General features: G+C 41.4%; 1 protein-coding gene across 1 annotated transcript in view; it reads right to left on the bottom strand.

Annotated features, from left to right (window-relative positions):
- Window positions 1-9,290: 9,290 nt before the first annotated feature.
- The window catches only part of LOC147684526 (extracellular calcium-sensing receptor-like), a 47,559-nt gene continuing 38,302 nt past the window's right edge, over window positions 9,291-18,547 (bottom strand). The window contains exons 5-6 of the mRNA XM_086939687.1: window positions 14,287-14,410; window positions 9,291-10,210 (exon numbers count right to left, since the gene is read on the bottom strand). Coding sequence (XP_086795813.1) covers window positions 9,291-10,210; window positions 14,287-14,410 — 1,044 coding nt within the window. The remainder of the gene's footprint in view (window positions 10,211-14,286; window positions 14,411-18,547) is intronic.

Here is an 18,547-nt window from a genome sequence, read left to right as displayed (position 1 = left end):
TTCTCCAGGCTCTTGTTTTCTCTGTTGGAAGTTATAGCGGTCTATCGAGACGCACACTGCTGGGCGGTAATGGCTGTCCAGGTCGTCCAGTGCATTCACAAAGACGTCCGTCTCTGCCGCACCCCTCTCTTTGGGCACCAGATTCTTAAACACCCTGACCCCTTCTGGGCCTAAGTTGTGGAGTAACAGCCTCTTTTTCCTTTCCGGCTTGTATTCACCCTCGCTTTCATCTTCAAGGGCCTCAATGTAATTGAGGAAATATTCCTTCCAGTCCTCCCATTTTAGTAGGGGTTCTCCTGGTCTGGTTAGGAACGGGACGGGCGCCATTAGGGCTGACGCCTGATTCGCCATTCTGGCTTCGCCTCTGGGTTCTCCTTCCTGGGCCCTTTGGGCAGGCACACCAGACGTCCCTGCGCTCACTGCCGTGTCGCCTTGGCCCCTTGGGCTACCTGGGGTATTGTCCCTCGTAGTGTGTGCTTCCTGCGCTGTCTTCCCCCTTTCCTCTGGCTTGGGGGTGTCTCCCTTGGTTGCCAGGTTGCTGGCTGGGGGCTCTTGGGGTCTTGGGCCACACTAACCTGGCTTGTGAGGCAGGTGTTCCTGGCCGTGCTGCCGCGCTGCTGCCACGCCCTTGCTCTTCCTTGCAGGACCCGTGCCTTGCTGGCTCGTGGGAGTAGGCTGTGGGGGTTTTTTTCTTGCCGTCGTCCACTGCACCTGGTGGTGTCCCGATCTCAGCCTCGTCGCCACTGTAATGTTAGTACTTTTCCCCACAGGATACACTGACACCGGTTTGTGTGTAGAACTTCCGTTTATTGCCAGTAACATACAAGATATGAGCTAAGGGCGCCGAGCGTCTAACTATGCCAAGCTCCGGTCGCCAACTGCCGATTACTCCGTTCGCGCCTTTCCCTTCTACTCCTGTGCGCATGCGCGCCTATCCGCTCTAGCCTACGGCGTGACGCGTCATCGCGTTTACGCCCGTCGACTAGAGCGCACACCACAAGTTGGTCTGTAAAGCATGGTTTTGGGTCTACTAAGTGAAGCCTGACTTCAGCAGCCTAAACATGTCATAATAACCCTTTTAAAAAAGCGAAACACCATGCTTTTAAATGTTTGTAAACCACTTCAAAGTGCAGCTTGTTGACCACAATGTAGGATGCCCAATATTTAAATGTAGAACCTGGGTGAAATTGAGATTAGCATGTTTCTCCAGTGTCTAGGTTTCAAAAGCTATTTTCACCAGCCGGACTATAGCTAAATTTAAGAAAATGTCGAAATACAGTTTATAAATGTATGTATGTAAATTTTGAGATAAAATGGCTATAAAACTATTTTAAAAATCCAATTTAATAGTAACGTTGGATTGTTAATAAGCATTTAGGAAAATAGAAAGCTACCTTTTACCTACCTGAACCTCGAGTAAACTAATTAACACTGTCCTACTGATAGTGGTCTAACAGTGCTTGGCCTTGATTAGGGTAGATAACAGCTCCCTGAGCAGGAGTAATGGCCTTGAGGTTTAGAGGTGTTTTTCCCATTGAAAGAAGACCAATTGCATGGCCCAGGAACTTCAGTTACTTGTAAAGGGCCTATCCTTTCACAAGTAAATGTAAGGTGAGGCCTGGAGAAGGCATCCATTTGTTCCCATACCAAATCCAGTGAGCGGGGAGCTTCCCACCGTACAAATTTTGAGTCACTACAGAGGAGGGATGGATAATTTGTCTGCCAGCCTCTCTGGGTGGGAACAAAGGCTGAGTGCAATGAGGATGGGCTTCTCCTTCTTGCATTTTAGGAGCAAGGTGCTCTGTGGGGTTCTTTGCTGTACGCCTGGGTCAAGTTTGTGGAGAAGGCTCCATTACATTGCGCTATTCATGCTGACGTTTTGCGCCGTGTGTTTCTATCATACTGTAAAATCAGCACAAATAGTACCGCTTGAGTACATGTTGTACTCGAGTGGCAGTTTCCCCAATGTGAACAGGTTTCTCAACAAGAGTGGCATCGACCATCTGCAAATGCCAACGTCGAGAAATCTCGCCGGGGGGGGGGGGGGGTGGGGGGGGATCGGGTTGTCCAGAGTAATATTTTCTTTTTATTTATTTTGTATTGTTTTTAATCAGACCAAACATTAGACAATTCAGATTAACAATTTAAACAACAGATTTGGTTGTACAGAATTCATACAAAATAAAACAATAATTTGTCAAATTAGTCAAATGATAACACAAATACATACTGATCAATTAAGACCGAGGAAAACACATCCAAAGCAAATGAGATATATATTAGTGCAGAAATACAGTCCAAGCAACACATTTCTCTTATCCAATCCATTCGGCCACAGGCGCCCAGACTCGGGTCGCAAGTTGCAGCCGTCTCCCCCCTTTACAAGAGAATGCAGAGAATTCTAAATGATGTATGGCTAACAATCTTGCCCGCCACTGTCCAAATGTGGGGGCTTCCGGCGAGAGCCACTGAGATGTAATACATAGGCGAACCTGTGACATAACAATAAATATAAGAGCTGATTCATTAAAGGTGTTGCCACCAACTAATATATTACCTGCATCTACCCCAAATATCACAAGCGCCGGTGTTATTGTACATCGAATCTTAAGTGTAACATTAATAAAATACTCAATATCATCTAGAAAGGCACGGAGCGATAAGCAAGAATAAAACATATGTATTGCATCGGCTGCCAACAGCCCGCATCTTGGACATGTATTTCCTTTTGTGGCCCCCCCATTTTGCAATCTTAGCAGGCGTATAGTATAGGTCCAGCATAGACATGTAACTTTGGGTTTTAAGCGAACCAGATACTATAACCTGACTAGCAAGTTCTATCACCGAAGATAAATCAATACCAGCTACACCTAATTTCACTTCCCACTTGACGTTTTGAACTATCAAGTCATCCTGAAATGTTGATAAAATATAATGATACAGAATGCCAATTCTACTTCTCTTTTTTATCAACTCGATGACAGGCACTTTCTCCAAAATACAAGAATTTGTCTTCGAGTATTTTTGTATAAAACTTTGAATCTGTAAATACTTAAAGAAGTCACGTGAAGATAACTGAAATTTATCCCTTATTTCCCTATATGATAAAACAACACCATCCACAACCATATCGCCCAGCCCATAGATACCTTTGTTTTGCCATCTGTACATAACGTAATCCTGAAAGATGCTGGAAAATATTCGGGTAGCTTTAAAAGGCGTATATAGGTTCATATTTGGAAAAGTTAATTTCCTCCTAATCTTTCGCCAGATAGTATATGCTGCTAACAAAATCTTGAAGCAGGTTCTCTTACAGTAACTAGGTTCAAGGACTTCAAGTAATATACCTTTTGCAGCTGACCCAAGCCCAATGTCATAAATAGTGGGAGTGTTACATAAAGGTATGCTAACTTTATCTCCGCATAGCAACACACCTATTACCTGCAGCATTGCAGCCCAATAATAAATAGCAAGATTTGGAACCGCCCAGCCCCCTCGATCTCTGGGAAGGCACATCAACTTAGCTGCTCTACGTGAGCGTCTATACCCCCACAAAAATCTGTAACAAACTCTATCTGCCTTTAACAAGCTTGTTTGAGAAAACAAAAGAGGAATGGTCCTAAACAGATATAAAAACTTAGGTAAAATTTGCATTTTAATGACACTACATCGTCCATATAGAGTAATATTTTCTGCGGTCACCAACAACTTTTTCGTAACTCCGCACACTACTCAGATTGTGGAGTGGAAAAGCCTGTGAAAACTCCGCGAGCAGAACATAATTTTACACCCAGGCCTTCTTTGCAGTACGCCAGATAGGAACTGAGGCAAAAGTGGCAAGGTTTGCCCCAAGGAACTTTTTCCCCATTGGTTAGGGAGGAGCCAGGAGTTACTCTAAATGTTATTCTATTAGTAAATTCAGTAAGTGATTTTTATATTTGTTAGTGTTTTGTCTTTTCTTACTCTTATGGTACTTTATAAATACGTTAAACATTGCTCTAAATTAAGCCTGTGTGCTCTGTGTCATAGGTACCAGATGGTTGAGCTCAAGTTAATTTAGTGAATTAAGGATACACCCTGCCACGTTAGCATTATTATTCCTTAAGGTGGACAACCACCCCTCCCCAATAATAATCCACTTTCTTAGACTTCAGACTTGGACCCTTGGTTGTGGTGTTAAATATGCCCAGATAGCCAAAAAATGTTATGATAATGGGCTCTTTGGACAGAGAGCAGGTGGCTTTACAAAAGCCCTTGGGGCAAGATTACGTGCTGTTGAAATCTACTCAATCCATGAAACCGTACCTCACTATGGTTACTTTTAAACATGACCAGTTTCTGCTTACAAGGTTCAGGTTACACTTGCTATCTCAGCTACTTGCATTTCACTGGAGTTGGCAGGTTGTTCACCTTCTAACTCCCTTCAGTTGTGACCAGGCTTCACCGCAGGACAAAATATACTTTGTCATGTTTTACCAAGGAAAATGTATATCATCTCCCTTTTAAAAGCTCATCAATTTAGCCAAGTGCACCCTGCCTTGTTGTTTTTACAACTGCTGACTCCATTTTTTATGTGGCTAGTTTTTTAAAGGCTGCGTTGCAACTCAGGAACTTAGTGGGTGATTGATTGCATTGATGAAAACTAGACCGGTCTAGAGAGCCATTTTGTCTGTCAGGTTGTTTTTAATGTTTTATATGTTTTAAATGATCTGGTATGTGTGTATATATATACTGAATTGTTTTGTAATTTTATGGAGTGGGTGAGTACTGCCAAGGTTCACATACAATTGGACATGACCCAATATTTGTGTGGCATGAACTTGTCAAATGGTTTGACCCAAGGACCACTGTAAGTAAGACAATGTTTTCAAGAAGTGTCTGGTTTGTGCATAAAGTATATATATGATTTCTTGGGAGAAATGAATCCCAAAGTCTAATACTGCTTTTCAATATATTAATTTGTATTTATTTATTATCATAAATACAAGAGAGCAATCGAAAAAGCCAACATGTGTTCCACCCTTGTGGCCAGCAGGCCAAGGGCCAAGGGCTTTCTCAAGGCTAATTCAATAACAATGTCGAAGAACTTAGTATTTATGTAGAACAAAGTCACATATATTTTGACAGTAGTAAAATATGATATTGGGAAAAATAGTGTGTATGGTACAGTGAGGTAAAGACATAATCAAAATGAATAGATGGGGCAGAGAAAACCGGAGTGTTTCATTGTGACAGAAGAAGAAAAAGTAAAGTGGTCCGTGTTAAAGAATAAATAGTAGGATGAAAGTACAAGAGAGTCGTGTGTTGTAGACCGAGTTGGCAGCACCAAAGTGAGGCAGGAGGGGTTTGGGGTAAAGGTTTATCAAAATGAGAAAGGCAGTGGGAAGTGGGGGGATGGGGAGATGTGAGTGGTAGACATAGTAGTGGTCAGAGAGGTAAAAAGTGGGACAAAAATGGGTAGAGAAGGCAAGTCAACATGAAATCAAGCAGCATGTGCATTGACATATAGGAGCTTTTAATAGAACAAATGCACCTAAACAATAGCATATCAGGCTCCAAAATAATATAGTCATTAGAGCAGGTAATGATAAAAGAAACAATGACAGAAAGACTAATGGCAAAAAGAGATCATATAAGATATACAGTAAATATAGGAGGTGTCATTATATCAGGCCAGCTTTGAATTTGAGGGTCTGAGTGTGTCAGGGCGAGGGAAAGTCTGTACCCATATGTGTAGGTATAATGGTATCTGGAATAGCTAAGGTTCCCGAAAGCCTATACTTGCTCTAGTTGGAGTTGAGAAGACGGATCAAGACTTGCAAGGTTGTCTTTAAGGTATAGAAAAGGTCTTTAAATGCAAGGTCTATGAAGGGAAGGGGGAGAGATGGTGAGTCGAGGTGATTAAGAGGAGAGGGTACCGGAAATAACTGCTTACAAAATAAATGATGATAATGTCCATAACAAAACGCACCATCCAAAAGAATGTATAGAAGCGAGAAGGTCTCTGCGGTCAAAAGAGTTCAGGCGCCAGCTTCTTGAGTCTCTACTTATAGGTCAGTGGTTCCCAAACGTTTTCAACCTGCGGCTCCCTTGACCCATTTGCCATTTCCTGTGGCTCCCCACTGTTACTTTTCTTGAAGGGTGGGCGGATGTAAGCCCGGCCTCTAGAGTACTTGCATTTTTCTCCCTGGAAATAATTTGGATGAAGCTGATGCTGGTATTATAATCATATACGCAGGGTGTTTCATAATACTGAGGCGGAGCCTCTAATAAAATATTCCTAGTTACACTTCTTTGAACATGACTTTTTTAGAGTACTCTCTCAAACCTTTTTATCACACTTACAGTGCTAGATAGCACCCCATATGCATGTAGGGCCCATTGCCAAAGTGTTTCTGCACTTGAAGTATCTTTGCATGTACTCCCATGTCTACCCATGTCACACGTGCCAACACACCTGTCTCAGCAGGATGACTCAGGATTTTTTCAACCAAAAACAGCTTTATTTTTGATGTCTCTTCCCTAAAATTGCTTTCAAATCAATGTAAGTAAAATAAATTCCTCTGATTTTTTTTAAACGTCCCTCTTTCTTGTTTCCAAATGTTGGCATTATGCTGTATAGGGTGTTTTACTTCACTGTGCTCAAGGAGAGAGCAGGCCTGTCTGGAAATGTGTGTGTACTGAAAGAAATGTGTACTGGTAGTACCTATGATTCAAGTACAAATGTCAATACTTCATAATAATAAGTGTGCTTAATATACATTCCAACTGTACTTTCCTAATACCTTGCATTGGTGTAAAATTATTTTAGAAAAAAAAAACTATTATCGAGCCTAACAAACTAAATCAGGCATCTTCTGCTTCATTTGGAAGTGTTGGAATGTGGGGATCCACTGAAATTTGGAGGTCATCTCCCTCGACATACCATCAATTAAGCAGTATGTTTACAGCTTTAGGCATGTCACTTATAAATCATCGGCATCATGTGTTTAGGTCTAATTAGTTCAACTAAGGCCAACATACCCTTTAACATTAAATACATTAAAATGCTTGGTGTGCGACTCCCCTGGCTAGGTTTGACGGCTCCCCAGGGAGCCTCAGCGCACAGTTTGGGAACCACTGTCATAGGTAGTAGACTCATGTAGGTTGAAAGGCATTCCCAATCGTGATGTCAGGCAGCCGTAAAACTGATAGTCACAGCGGATTCTGAAAGCCAGAAAGTGAACTTAGTTTACGTGACACAAGTGTCTGATGGAAGGCATCTAGAGCAGTATGCCTGATAGTAAAGGGGAAATTCTAGGTTAACTAGAGTGCCAACTGAGGTAGAATGTCATGTTAATGACGGCAAGCATATCTGAGCATAATGATAGGAAAACGTGAGCCTCATATTAACAGGAAAAAGTTTTGTATACTGAAACTAACAGTGTGATCTGAAAAAAGTTAAATGATGGAAAAAAGTCATGGAGGGAAAGGTAATGGGAAAAATCCAAATTGCGATACGACAAGGTGCTGTATACAAACAATAAAAGAAATGAGATTAAAATGTAAGGAATTTAGCTCATGTAAGCGAGCAAGGCACGAGGAAAATCAAATTGAGAATAAGGTGATATAAAGACTTGAGTCAGAGTCACGTCAGGATAACACTAGAAACAGTCTTGACAAGTAAAAGCAGATAGGCAAGAAAAAAAAGTAAAGGTGATGGTTAATCAGGGTCGGGCGCTAACTAGGATAGAGTATTGTGGGGAAACCTTGCTGGGAGCAGTCTTAGTAGGAAAGAGTAGAAAAAGAAGAGGTACATGCAAGAAAACAAAGTACAATATTAGGAGACATTATAGTTTAACTGATGAAAGAACGGTAGATGTAGAGAATCGTCATCTGAGGTTACGTGGTACCCATACTTACCTTGTAATGGGTAAAACATAAAGCTCTCCGAGGATTTTCACATTGGGCGCAGGTCAGTAATCTTTAATCAACCAGGGAAGGGGGATGTGGGTTAAAAAGGCTGTATTTGGAGGAAAAAAGGCAAAAATACTGGAGTAAACAGAAGATAGCAAGACAAGGAGGTCAGGCACAGGTAAGGAAAGAGCAGCCAGTGGATTGGTACAAAGAGACACAGATACAGTTGAGTTAGTCATAACTGTGTCATAAGTAGTCTATGTTGAGGAACAAGTCATTTTTACATCCATTAGTGCATTTCTGCATCCCTATTGAGTCCCATATTTGCAGTGTCCATGCGTATGATGGGTTGGATCTCTCTTCGTCTCATGTGTAGTTCGCGGGTTTCCCCTCTTGATTGTGGTTTAATATGTTCCAGTCCGAAGAATTTTAATGTTTTGTGATGGGGATGACCTTATTGGAGGTGGTCTATCAATGGTGGTCCTACTTCAGGTTTATTGATGAAAGGTTAAATGTGTGATAATGGAAGCCGCCCTGCTTGGCTTTTCATGGCCTTGTAGATATGGACGGAGGCAACGCAGCACATTTCTCGGCATTGGCTCTCCCAGTAATAGGAAGGCATTCCATGGGTGTTCCAACGTAACAACCATGGCATATGACACATTTCCAGATTTACAAGAACCTGGTAATGTGTCAAAAGCCTACACCTCTCCAGGGGTGCCGCAGGGGAGGTGCAAATAGGAGAAATAACAATTTTTCTCCTAGTTTTTTCCTCTTTCTATGTGTGCTGCATTTAGGTGTCCCTTCCTGCACACAGACAGTCACCCATAAAGCACAGGCACTCTTGCATCATAGTGCAGTGGGGCCTGCGCTGGAGCATGGCAGCCATTTGCGCGTCAGCGCAGGGAAAAAGGGCAGGAATGCGCTGTATCTGATAGATGCAGCACCTTCCTCCTCTTTTCTTTTGACATAGGGCAGCGTAGCAGGGAGGCTTGTGGTGCTGCCCTATGCCAAGCAATTGTAAATGAGGCCCAGGATATAACTATACAAACCAGACACTATCCTCTGCCTCGAGCATTAGCAGTTTGTCCTCATTACTTAATCCAGAAAATCAGCTGCCCCCTTCAGATCCTTTGAGTTAAATTTAAATAGCTAATGTTTCCAGCCAGGAAATGGTCATCTTAGTTGAATTTTAATAGATAAAGGAGAACTGCTTGAAGCATGATACATATTCTACATTCATTTTTACATATGAGCTTGTTGAGAAAACATTTGTGTACATAGACCATGCCAAGGTAAGGTAAAATATCAGGTCGTATATCCTCAGAAAGCTTTGATGTAGTCTGTACAATTTACTTTAGAAGCAGACGTTCCAGTTTATTCCCTTAATGCTCTTATCCAGTACGAATGGAAGTTGTTGCTTTTTTTACCAAAATGTCCTTGGTATTCCTCTCTGGTCTGAGAAAGACAATGTAAATCTTTGGGGCAAAAATACAGTACATGAGGCCAGCACCAGAGGACAAGATTGCAAAGATCTCAACTGCAACAAGGTATTTTCCTTTTGTGCTGAGATAAGCTGGGATGAAAGAAATCCAGACACTGACAAATACCAGCATGCTGAAGGTGATGAACTTGGCTTCATTGAAGCTGTCTGGCAAATTTCGAGCTAAAAAAGCAATTCCAAAGCTTACACATGCCAAGAGTCCCATGAACACCAACATGCAGCAGAACATCAGGATGGAGCCCTCGTTGCACTGTGCAGTAATCTTCCAGTTGTCCGTACTATTGGTAAATTCTGGGAATCCTGGTGAAGTTCCCAACCAGATGACTCCAATGGTAACCTCTATGAAGGTACAGACCAGGACATTGATGTAGGATAATCTGGAGCCAATCCACCTTCTTAGCTTGCTGTTGGGCTTAGTGGCCCTAAAGGCGATGACGACCATGACTGTTTTAGCCATCACACACGAAACAGCAAGCGAGAAGGATATGCTGAAGATAACCTGACGAACCATGCAAGTCCCTCTCCTTGGCTGACCAATGAATATCAAGGAACAGAGGAAGCACATCATGAGGGCAAAGAGAAGAATATAACTGAGGTGGAGGTTGTTAGCCCGTACAACTGGAGTGTGCCGATAAGATATGAACGTAACCAAAATGCCAGCAGCATTAAAAAACAGGAAAATAGAGATTAAAGCCAGGATGAATCCCAGTGAGTCCTCATAGGACAAGAAGTCAATTTGCTTTGCAATGCATCTGTCTTTTTCTGTGCTTGACCAGTGGTCAATCGGGCATTGTATGCATTCTAAGGAGTCTGAAATAAAAACAAATGGCAACCTTTATAATTAAAATAATCTATTAGATTTTCAGATGAAGAAGCACATTTGTGCATTCATTTTGTTTCAGAGAAATAAGCTTCCATGTGCAAAGACAATTCTATTGTTCATAAGAACTGTACATCTAATGATGTTTTACTTTCAGACACAAATATTTATGATGCTTTTGATTAAATATCTGTTGTAAAGACAACACTCAATAAATATCTGCAATTGTTTCTTTGTCATTCAGGTTCCACTAGATGTTTCTTGTTATGTCACATTTTCAGGTAGGCCTAATCCCTGCGGGACACCTACATTATAGATTGAGTGCTTCTGAGTAGGTGAAATTCCTTATTGAAGTTTGAAACAGGAGAAATTTGCTATTGTTTGTACCTGAGAATGGGATGTAGGGTTGCCCTGCATGAGAAAAACCCCAGCCCAAAGCCCAACAGATGTGCTTTTATTACTCTTGAAAACAACTTTCCCAGCAGTGAAGCTAATGTATAGAGTCTATCTGAAGGATCTTCCCGGCACTCCAGATATTGTTATTAACATAGTGCAATTATCATTAAGGTATTTACATTGCCCAGATCCTAACAACCCTAAACACCTCACATGTTATTTCCATTTAATGCACTAGGCTAGATAGTGAATTGGCCCTTACGGCACTGACATCTGTCCCCGCTGGTTCTGGAGGAATTATCCCTTGGCTGCCTGATTACAAAGTGTTCATTTTCCAGAGGACCTTCAGATGCTAAGACTAACATGATGGCATTCATATCTTTCTTCTTCTATAACACTGGACTTTGAGACATTTTATGTGAGTTTAGTGTGGAGGTAATCCAGAGCAAACTATACCATCAAGGTCAACATTAAAATGCTTAGATTCAAGAACCTTGATAAAATTACACATGGTGCGAGTATAACAACAGTAAGAATAAGGTAACATTGAAGACAACCACCACTCAAAGTGAAATGGAACAGAGTACGTAAATATGAAGCTTTTTTATTGATTCATTCTGTAACTACCGTGGCCATGTTGTTCTGGCTCATGCTAATTGTGCTTGAGATGTGATATGATGTTGATATGATAACATGATGTTAGCTTGTTCAGGCAAAATGTTATGTTCTTAATATGTTTGAAGACCATCTCTCCATTTCTCAAGACCCCTGCACCCACAAAATTCCCTTTGCAGTGCAGCGTCAATGATAGCCTGTTTATTTGGAAGTCACTCAGGGGTGACTACAATGCATCCTGTTACAGCTCTGACTGTTGGTCGGATCCTTCAGGGCCGCATCGTAATCGGCCCCACGGTTTACTTTCCAACTGCCTAATTAAGATCTAGGCGGCTAGAAAGTAAACCGGTAGGTCATTCTGACTGGCCTCTAACAGGCTCTAGGAGCATGTCGGTCAGACAGCAGCCATCCAGTAATCTCTAGGGCAGGCCTATACGCCCTTGAGATTACGATGCATGGTTTCTGTCATTTTTGGACCTGTTGATCCCTGCACCTTATGGCAGGCACCTCATGGTGCCTGTCACAGGGTGCAGGGATGAACTCCACCTCCCTTTTCTGAATGGGAGCTTGTGTTATGGCGATTTACAGCAGTACCACAAGCTCCCATTGAGAAAAGGGAGCATACAACCGAACAGTGTTTGGTTACATCATAATGACCCAGTCAGGGCTGCCGACCGGAAGTCGGTTGGTCCCAGGACTGAGATGGTGTCGGGAGGACTTCAGTCCTTCTGTCATCCTAATCAGGCCCTATATATTTGTCTACTTTATTTTCAGGGTGACTCTTTGTCAGACTGAAATCACATTTCTATTTTTGCTTTTGTTGCTAAAGATTTTAAGACTTGTGCACAGATCTTTCTTTAACTGAATTATCCAGTGACATTGGTTAAATTGATCGGAAGTCCTTCACATTAGTCCAAGTATAGTGTGGCTTAAGGTTCTGCACGTGTTGCCACTGCCATAGCACATGGCATTCTGTGCTTGTTTATGCTAAAACAAACAGAAACTACTGAAAAAGTAAGTATGCTCAGGTGTCACTCCCAGCCACTAGTTGTTGCCCTCTATAAATAGTGTAATCCAGGCATCTCCTAAGAACTCTTTCTCGACGTGTGGAAGAATAGAAGAGGACTGGACCTTCTGTCTGTCACCTGAGAGAAGCCCTGAAAGTGTGGACCTGCTCACCCTTGTACCCAGGACAGAGATGTGAACTTCAAGGATCAGTTGGATGATCTCCTGTGTGGCAACAGCAAGCTACAAGAGGACCTTTCCTGGACAATATGAGCTAACCAGTGGCAACTGGAACTTAACCTGGATTTTGATGGTGAACTCTGCTTGACACCCAGAGAGTATCAAAGTGCCCCGTTCGTGTACTGGGGGCCTTAGAAGTGCACTCCAATGTTTGTTTGGCCACTAAAAGAAGTGCAGAAACCTTTGAAAAACTTTGCTCCAGATACTAAATGGGACCTGTTTAGAAAAGTATGTATTGAATCAAATTGAATTTCAGGTTTTTGCCCTGTGGAGATCCCCACTTCAGGTGAAATAACACAGCTCATAATTGTGGCATAAGTTATTCTTTCAGCTGAGCCCATCCACACTTTCGGCCACATGCATCATCCCGGCCTTTTGCGAATTCCAAATTGCGAAAAATAGGGAATCGCAATTTGGAATTCACAAAATGGGATGCATGTATATTTTTGCAAAATATTTGCGATTCGGTAAAAATCACAATTTTTACCGAATCGCAAATATTATGCGAATTCCAAAGTGCGAATTGGCAATTCCCATTGATTCCTTTGGGCCAAAAGGCCCATAGGGATCAATGGGAAGACTTTAACAAATTGCGATTTTCTTTTTGAAAATCGCAATTTGTTAATGCATTCCAAGGGTGCAGAGGGGGGTCCAAAGGACCCCCCCCTGCACCCCAGAAATGTAATTTGAAGTGCATGCTTCACTCACACATGTCCTAAGGACATGTGTGTCTGAAACATGAAAGTTTAAAAAATGCATTTTTGAGCATTTTCAAAACTTTTCGCAAATTACCACGAGGTTCAACCTCGTGGTAATTTACACCTCCTAATTGCTAATTCGCAATTAGAAAAACAATCATGCATTGCTTTTAAGGAATCGCAAATTTGCGATTGCTTAAAAGCAATCGCATTTTGGGAAATCGCTAAAAATAGCGAATTTCACAAAAATGCATGATGCATCCCAAAAACTTATTTAGGAAGTGCAAACGGCCGAATTTACCGATTCGCACCATTTGCACTTTCTAAATAGGTTGATGCATGTGGGGGTTTGAACGTTAAATGTGACTGTACACATTGAGAATAATCCTTTGTCATCCTGGAAGTGTGTCTTCTCCATAGGAAGCAGCAAGAGTTTTGTGAGTGGAAGCAGAAATGAAATATAGGGGTCAAGTACAGGAACTAAGGGCCTGATTTAGATCTTGGTGAGACTGGTCCCAGCACTGCTTTTTTGTTGGTCTACCCACACACCTACCTGGCATCCTCCAGCCTGATTAGAATACTGGATTTCAATATGAGAGAAGACCGATATGGTCCTGGCAAAACTGCCAGGACTTTGCTGCCCGCATCAATGGGGGAAAGGGATGGAGGCAGTGGCAGCAGGACTTCAGCCATGATTCCCGCAGTTGGTGTTTGGATGTGGGCTGTTTCCATAGCAATTCCAGTGGCAAACACTCCCACTTCATGTTGGCAGAATGGGAAGAAAAGTAGTGAGGTAGTTTGAGGTACAGGATGCTGTTTCCTCCGCTTCTCAAACGCACAGGTCCCTCCAGTCCTGCTGCACCCTTACTGTGACGGGCTAGTACCCCGTTTTGACGGATTCTATGGTAAGTGTCCGTGGTGTATGCGAGGATACATTGCATGGTGTGTGCATGTTGGTGGGGTGCAAGGCAATATGTACACCTAATGCACACTACACATATCCTGCAAGCACATATGTACACAGAAACAACATATATATGTTTTATGTTAAAAAATATATTAGTTACCTATCTATAAATTGTATCTTTACTATAAGAAGTTAGTGAACCCACCTGTTTGGTTGGTGATGCTCCCATCAGGACAGGACACACATGAGAAGCAGCACTTGGGACGCCCAGTAATGGCAGACTTCCGGTATCCCGGATCACAACTTTCACTGCAGACTGACGGAGGGGGCTGGAATAATGATAGATGGTTAAACATTTCCAAATCACAGCTCTCCCTACCTGTAAGTATTTTATTGGAATATATGTGTTACTTGTAACTGTTCTGGATCCTATGATGGAAAGAGCGGTGGATCTACCAGTGGTTGATTTCAGTAGTCTAAAAATGTGAAATGTATAATGGAGGTGCAGCATATTTAAGTGTTCCAACATGATATCACCACAAATAAGAGGGAAATCTCAGTTTTAATAATTAAGAGCTACTTTTTAAAATACACAAACATGTAGAGCAATAACCTGAATCAAAAATAGTGTGGAAAATGGAGGAGCATGCCACATATATATCTCCAGATGTTAAAGAGCTCTATTGGAGTTCTCCATCTCTTATAACAGTAATAAAACATGGAAAAAGGTAACATTTCTCATAATGGGAGTGTAGTTGCAGAGCATATGACTCTTGGATGCTCATGAGATGCTGTCTTCAGCTACTCTACAACTGTCTCTGATGTCAAAACTAGGATGTGAGTATTGAAGAAGGCATTCGCCCCTCCTTTGCCTGGCTTAATAACATGCCACTGGCAGCCTCAATTGTAGTTTACATGCCAGACTATGCACCAAGAGTGTACCTTTCCCATCTCTTTCTGTCCTGTCTTCATGCAGTCCTCTCCAGTCCTCCTTGGTGGTACAAGTGACTAAGATTATCAGCAGCAGCTAAGCATTATTAATGCATTTGTATCATACGCATAACGATTGAGGGGACATTTGAGGGTTCAATGAGTAAGGTGAGGCACAGTATAGGCATTAGAAGAAAAAAGAGTGTAGCAGAGTAAACACAGTATGGACAACTTGAAGTATCCTTTGGTTTGGCCATTAGTCACATGTAGGAATAAGCTTAGCTGCTTTATTATGATGTCAAGAAGTTGAAGACCTGGAGGAATTGACAAAAGCAACTAATGGTGCACAGGCCTATGGAGAGGTCTGAAGTGAAGTTGAAGGTAGCTTTAGCAGCCAAAAGAGCTAGGCTAACATCTCATGGGTAATAGGTTTCATACCACATAATCCTTCACCCCAAACCTAATTTGTTCCAAAAAGGCACATGACATTTCTTCATGCACATAAATATTTCTCTGAAATAAGGAAGATAAAATGCAAAGTGCCTCGAAAGCCAACAAAAAATGTAAAACATAAAAGCCTGCAGCAATAACCTCAATAGAATGAGACAAACAAACCTCCCTGTAATGCTGACAATTAAATTAAGAAGAGAGAAATGTCAGAATGTACCTTTTAGGTATAAGAGTTCAAAGTTGCCCAAGTGTCTCTACTGGAGGTAATAGAAGTGTATTCTTGCTTTAACACTGTAGTACTTCAAGATAGTTGAGAAAAATGGACAATGAGGATCGTATGTGATGGGCTGAGCATGAACAAATAGGAAAACTCCATGGCAACGCGAAGAAGGAAGGAAATAAAATAATAAGTGGGGGGATGAGAGTAAGTAGCCAATGTCAGTTTGCATACATCTATACATTTATGACCTAAACATCTTGAAGGGAAACAACCAATATAATTTCAGAGCTAGGAACATACATGCATATTCAGCAGGTCGACCAATCAATCGCTGCATCTCTCAAGAGTGTCCATACCATGTAATTACCAAATGGCAAAGTTAGTGGCCGAGTAACACTATAGACACTATGAAGCTATAGTAATTATCATATCTTCATCCCCTCCACCTGAGAGATCAATGCCAAAAGGGGAGATTAGAAGCAATTCCCCAGATTCATAAGCATTACATATGTAAAGGGAGCTGACAACCATTATATTGGCACAAAAAGTGATCTTCCAAGTCATCCAGAGGATAAGTAGGGATAAAGCACAGACAGAAAAAAGTGAGGCCTACTAAAGGCATGCTTCTACCACCAAGTTCATATACCCCAGACAACAGCCTAAGCAAACCTACAACCAAAATACCAAAATCTGACTAGCCCAATATTTTATTGGCTAAGCCACCCTACGAACCATAACCCAAATATGAGCCCAAGTCTGAGCCGAAGAAAATATTGTTTTTATTTTTACATTCTTATGGACCAATCAACTAGCAGGAATTAGCTTGCTGTATGTTAAACCAGTTTAAGACAGTCATCTATTATAATGAACAGAATAACAACCAAATAGAACATATGAAGCAAAAACATAACCTGAAAGAAAAGAAGAAGCAAGTGAGAGAAATAAATTTGCCATTAACCTCTAAGGAAGGTTTATGCACTGAGGGTTAACAAGAAAAAAATGATAGAAAAAATGAAGGCAGATGGAAGGCTGTAGGCAATTAATTAAGGAGCTCAAATGAGTTGTTTTCACAGTTCATAGCTTGAGGTCGGAAATGAAAGGAGACGAAGCATGACTACAGTGAAAGTAAAGATAAGGGAAGGGCTGACTACCCTTGATAACTTCACATAAATATAAAGTCAAATAAGCAAGCATAGAGCAGGAGAAAGAGAAAGGATGAAAATTATAAAACTGAGACAGAGGCATAACTAATTTGAGGAGGAAACAAGGTAATCCTGACAGGGTCATGCACGTAGGTTATCAGCTAGGATTCAGTGGATAGGGTAAGAAATGGTAAGTAGATGGAGGGACAGTTTTCAAATGTAGGAAATATAATAACTTTGTGGTGTGGAAGTCTCTTGAAGAAGGAACTTAGGTCAAATTCAAACAATCGGATTTTCTGTTTCCTTCTGAAATACTTACAGGTAAGGGGTGCCATTAAGAGGTCACTGATCCCTAAGAAGACAATATTGAAGATCTCTGCATGATAAATTCTTTAGTTTCCAAGTGAAATTCTATACACTCTTCAGATATTACCTCCTGATTGTTTGATCATGGGGCATGGATATACATGCTTGTGGAGATATACAGCTTGGCAAGTAATACAAACCAAACCAAAAACACAGAGGTTTCACTTAACTTTTTTCCTTAGATTTGGAATCAAGTTTACATTTAATCAGGATGTATTTTGTTTCCTCATGGTTCCATTTAAGGGGGTTAGAAGACATCCATCTTTGATTCTTCAACACTCACTCTTTCAGTGTAGAAATAGCTTCTATTTGGGAGGATCTTTAAATACTTCTAACTTCTATCTGCATATTGATGAATTATGTGTCTCTTCCAATGGAATTCAACAGCAATTTCATGTATAAATTGCATAACATTGGTGCCAGTATCATACCCTGCGGAACACCATAGACCTCAAATGTGGCTTGGATGTGTAATTCCCTAATTGGACTAATTCTTAATGACTACTCAAGAAAGGGTCAAAGCTACTAAAGACCTCACCACCTATGTACAAACAAGTCTCAAGGATCGGCAGGAGTTTATGAAGATTAATAATTCCAAAAGGATAAGAGGCCAGGCAGGACCAATATGTAACATGCAATTAATATCAGCAAGGATTTTAAGAGTGAAAGTTTCTCTAACACAAGCACTTTGAAATCTGCGTTGATAGGAGCCCAGACGTTTATTCTGAACAATGTAAATATTAACTGTATGTCCATACATTTCTCAAGAGCCTTTCATGCCCTTGTGAATTTTGATGCTTTTTATAAGATATAGAAAGTGTTAATCTTCTCTTACGTAAAAGTTGTTTAGTAGGCTGCAAAAAAAGCAAATTGTTGAAGTTCTTTTTGATTATATGAGACAGAATTAAATCACAAGTACAAGTGAGGTACCATTTTTATCAAGAGACCCGGGGGGATGTGGGGTGGGAGGAAATTGGGGATCCACGCACATTCTAGAACTTTCCCACACAGAAATTTGAGAAAAAAGTGATTTTTTAAGCTAAATTTGAGGTTTGCAGGGATTCTGGGTAGGAAAACGTTGGTGAATAATGCAAGCCATACCTTGCTGGACTCCCCAGGTGCGTAGTTTTCAGAAATGTGTGGGTTGGTAGGTTTCCCTAGATGACCACCAAGCCCGGGGCCAAAAACTCATGGGACCCCCTTGCAAAATCAGGTTGGTTTGTGATAGGTAATTTTGGTGTCGCCTGAATAGGTTTGGGGCCCTTGCCTGTCGCGGGTCCGTGACCTGTCCATGTGAGTGAGGTACAATTTTTATCGGGGGACCGGGGGAACGCTGGGTGCGAGGGAATTTGTGGCTC

The sequence above is a fragment of the Lissotriton vulgaris genome, chromosome 10, assembly GCF_964263255.1.
Source record: "Lissotriton vulgaris chromosome 10, aLisVul1.2, whole genome shotgun sequence".
Taxonomy (NCBI): Eukaryota; Metazoa; Chordata; class Amphibia; order Caudata; family Salamandridae; genus Lissotriton; species Lissotriton vulgaris.
The sequence above is the reverse complement of the archived record's forward strand: the minus strand, read 5'-3'. Positions and strand labels throughout refer to the sequence as shown.